The sequence below is a fragment of the Limulus polyphemus genome, unplaced genomic scaffold (assembly GCF_000517525.1).
Source record: "Limulus polyphemus unplaced genomic scaffold, Limulus_polyphemus-2.1.2 Scaffold12, whole genome shotgun sequence".
Taxonomy (NCBI): Eukaryota; Metazoa; Arthropoda; class Merostomata; order Xiphosura; family Limulidae; genus Limulus; species Limulus polyphemus.
In genome coordinates, this window is record NW_013665622.1 from 1,841,675 (window position 1) to 1,845,910 (window position 4,236).

At 32.7% G+C, this 4,236-nt stretch overlaps 1 protein-coding gene across 1 annotated transcript in view; it reads left to right on the forward strand.

Moving 5' to 3' along the window:
• LOC111085209 overlaps window positions 1–3,378 on the forward strand; it is a 51,658-nt gene extending 48,280 nt beyond the window's left edge. Inside the window, exons 3-4 of the mRNA XM_022382771.1 lie at window positions 171–256; window positions 1,300–3,378. Of these exons, the coding sequence (XP_022238479.1) occupies window positions 171–256; window positions 1,300–1,541 (328 nt within the window). The 3' untranslated portion in view covers window positions 1,542–3,378. The remainder of the gene's footprint in view (window positions 1–170; window positions 257–1,299) is intronic.
• The last annotated feature ends 858 nt before the right edge of the window (window positions 3,379–4,236 follow it).

A 4,236-nucleotide genomic window follows, 5' to 3' on the forward strand; every position in this document is an offset into this window, starting at 1 on the left:
TGATTGTAAGATGGAAAGCATCACTGATAAGAATGGAAACTATTTCATTTAACAATGTTTTGTTTTGATATATAAGTTGTTCGGGTTTTTTCGTCTAAAAATAAGCGACATTAATTTCTTAGCGACCTAATATATATATTTATGTATTTATATTAATTTTATTATTTCAGGACCAACAAATTTTTGAAGAGAAGTTCTTGCACGAGGGTAATTGCAATTGGCGGGTTTTTCTTGTCCATACCCATATTTTTCACTGGTAAGTTAATTGATTAAGCATAATTTTTAAGAAATTGTTAATAAAATGTATATCTTATATTAGACAAGAGCTCTTCAGTTGCTCAGTGGTGAGACTGCAGGTTTAAAATGCGAAAAATAAGATTTCGATACCAGTGCAGTGGCGTAGCCACGTTTTCCACTCGGGGGGGGGGGGGCAAAAATTAAAAAGCTGAAATTGATCTAAATTTTTAATAAAATGGTCATTAAACAAATCAATGTAATAGTGTTTATAGAAGTTTTATTTTCTTTATCAAATGATACGAAACAAGTTTATTAGACATAGAAGCTGAAAATAATATGTGATCAATATGCCTAGATTTTTCAGGGGGCCTGGTCCCCCTTGGTTATGCCACTGTACCAGTGATGGGCAGAGCATAACTAGTCCATTGGGTAGCTTTGTGCTTAACAACAAACAAAACCAGACAAAAAAAAAAGCTAGACAAGATCAGATTATGTTTCAGTAAGAAACTTTACTTTTATATATCTCCTGTATTGTCTCATCTGGATGGTCATCATGAGACATATCACAGTTTAATGTTATTCATCTGACTACTATTTTGTCTTAAAAAAGGAAGAAAAACTTGGAATTTACATATGTTATTTCTGTTTGTAAATAATCTTAACACTGTGAAGTTTAGGTTAGCAGAGCGACTTTTTTTAACTTTAGTAGTTAAGTTAATGACCTATTCAACTAGCTAAAACTTTATATTGGAACTTTGAGTTTTTACTGTTTTTATTAGAATTTCTTAGCATTATCTCTCAGTTTGTTGTATTTTTTTTTATTAGTGGGCGTGTTCCTGTGACATAGATCTCTTACTCAATTTACAGTAATTCTCAGTCGGGCTAGAGCTCATCTTCATACAAAAAACAAACACTCAACCCTGGATTGAAACTCGGTTATTCTAGACATAAAGAGGGCAACATATTTAGGAAACAAAATGTTGTATAATTTGTGACTTTATTCATAAAAAAGTGATAAAACTTGAAAAGTACATTAACCGCCTATTGTTATTATTTTTGCAGGTGTTATCTTGTTCACGTTTATTCATTTTCACGAGGTTCCAGCCATAGTTACAAGCATAGTTATAGGCCTTGGAATCGTGTTCTGTGGGGCGGTATCTGTACAGAACGTTTACTTGTGGCAATGGGAGAAGACCCAAGAAAGCAGGGAGAGGGTGGAAAGTAGACTTAGTCAACTCCGCGAGTCTGGACTAATAGGGCCAGATGTCACGGCTCATAGTATGGAACTCTCAACACTCGTGTGAGGCCTAAGTTTTTACAAGTTGTTAACAGGGTTCAGACTCATCACTGCGGGACTCTATGGATAACGCACCATATTATATCCAACGTAACTAATATTTTAGTTCCATTGGTGATGGTGAAAATGCCTCACAGTATTATTCACATGGATGGTATGAATTATTGGTGGCATTGTATTGTATAACTGTCGCCACTGCACTTATCTACTTGAGGATTTGAGCTTTTTTTTAAATTTTATTCTTGACCTCCAGATTTTGCTAGAGTCATCAAAATCACAATTGTTGTGACGTCACAATCACGAGTGTCACGTCATAACCGATGGCCATTTTCTTCCAACCTTCGAAGTGTAGGTGAATCGAAATATAGTGTCATAACGCGTATTTATACTATTTTCATCCAGTTGTATGTCTGACGTCATAGACCACAATAGTGATTTTTTTTTTCATTGTTGTTTATTACTTAGTTGAACAAAGATGACAATCAAGTGCAGTTAAAATGTATTTTTGATATTATTTCAAAACAACAACGATAACTTTGGTGAGATTATTTTCTCCTGCGTTTAAGTGTGGACTTTCAGTCTGAAAAAAAAAATGATTGTTGAGGTTATAAATCTTCCACAATGTTTAAACATCTGGTGGTACGTAAAGTATTTTTCAACGTGGGTATTTTACAGTTGTAGATGACACTTTCAGTGCTAGATTTAATCTTACGTTCATTACCATGTAGTAGTCTCCATGCTTGAATAATTTATATGTATGTGTTGTAGAATAGTGATGAAATTATTATAATTTTTTAAATCATCTTATTTATAACCCTAAGAAAAAAAAGTAATTGTTTCTCTTGCACACTATATTGTTTAAAAGATTAAGTCTGTTAAAAGTAGTTAATCGCAGTTTCGGAATCTTAGAAAAAATTTATTCCATTTTTTTATTACAAATTTTAGTTACCTAAAGATACCAATAGGAGTAATTTTCACCATGCTTTCAGCAAATTTTCATTAACTTATAGTCATCGGATATTTGGTATTTAGAATTCTTAAAATTTAATTATTCGAATTTTTAGTGAGCTTTGATAATGTTTGTATCACTCAGAGCTGTGTATTGTGCGGATAATGTACAGAGCTTAGCCGGTGTACTAAGTTAAGACAGCAAGTTATAGTTTGCGGACTGTTGTCTGTATAGGAATCTTTAAACTAAATCTATTAAAGAATAAAAATAGCAAGGAAAAATTACTAGGAATTAGGTGATTGTGGACGTAAATATATTTAACTCACTTTTTAATTTTGATTAATGCCACTTGGATAAGAAGATTTTGGTAGAAACGATCATAATATGGTTAGTGTTTAAAACTTCTAAAGTATTCTCTATTTTAAATTCCAATATGACGAAATCTAGGTCCGATGATACCCCCCCCCTACTAGGAATCTTTATTTTTCTAAACTTTCATTGTACTAATAAGGAAGGTAAAGTTATAATTCTTTTGTTGTTATTGTTTTTTAACAAGTGCAATGAATAGTAAACTTTGTGTCTGGAAAGTTCCTTATCGGTGTTAAGAACGTACTACAAGGTTTATTTTTTTCTCACTTATCACGCTTCCGCCACTAATCACTAAACATAGTAATGAATACAGGGTTGAACAGTATTTAGGACCTTCGTACTTAATGAAAGGGTATCGAATGTTTGTATGTAAATATATATATATATATATATATCACATGTTGTGTATATTTGCGCATATGTAAATAATGTTGTTATTCTTTGAGCTCAAGCTTCTTGCATACAGTAACGCCCTTCACTAAGCGCTGTGTAGGCATTTGGACGTAGCTTTTTGCACATAAATGCAGCACGAAGTTTACAAATAAATTTTTTTTGTTTTTGTTTGTTAATGTTCAAGTTTTTGAGTTTGGTTTATCGGAAAGATTTCGGTAGAAGTAAGTCACAAAAGTACTATAACACATCATTAGCCTCGTTTTCACAAATATCTACGTAAGTACTATAACACATCATCAGCCTCGTTTTCACAAATATCTACGTAAGTACTATAACACATCATTAGCCTCGTTTTCACAAATATCTACGTAAGTACTATAACACATCATTAGCCTCGTTTTCACAAATATCTACGTAAGTACTATAACGCATAATTATCCTCGTTTTCACAAATATCTACGTAAGTACTATAACACATCATTAGCCTCGTTTTCACAAATATCTACGTAAGTACTATAACACATCATCAGCCTCGTTTTCACAAATATCTACGTAAGTACTGTAACACATAATTAGCCTCGTTTTCACAAATATCTACGTAAGTACTATAACACATCATCAGCCTCGTTTTCACAAATATCTACGTCTTCACAGCTCGCGTACAGGAAACAAAATCTATCAATGACATTCTACGTGTTTCCAATTTCGAACATTTTTTTAGATAAAATATTTATTTGTTTCCCACCCTCATGTTCCACTGTGAGACAACGGTAATTCCATGGGCTTACAACGCTAAAATCCAGGCGTAGATTTCCCGTTGGACACAATAGAATGTAGATAATCTCTAAGACAAACGAACTAACAGATCACACGCATACACTAGTTAAAAGATACAAATTGGTTCACGTTTATTTTTTAAGATACGTATAATTTCACTATCTGAACATTTCCATGTGTTTTTGTGTGTTTGGACGTTTTTGTGCTTTATATA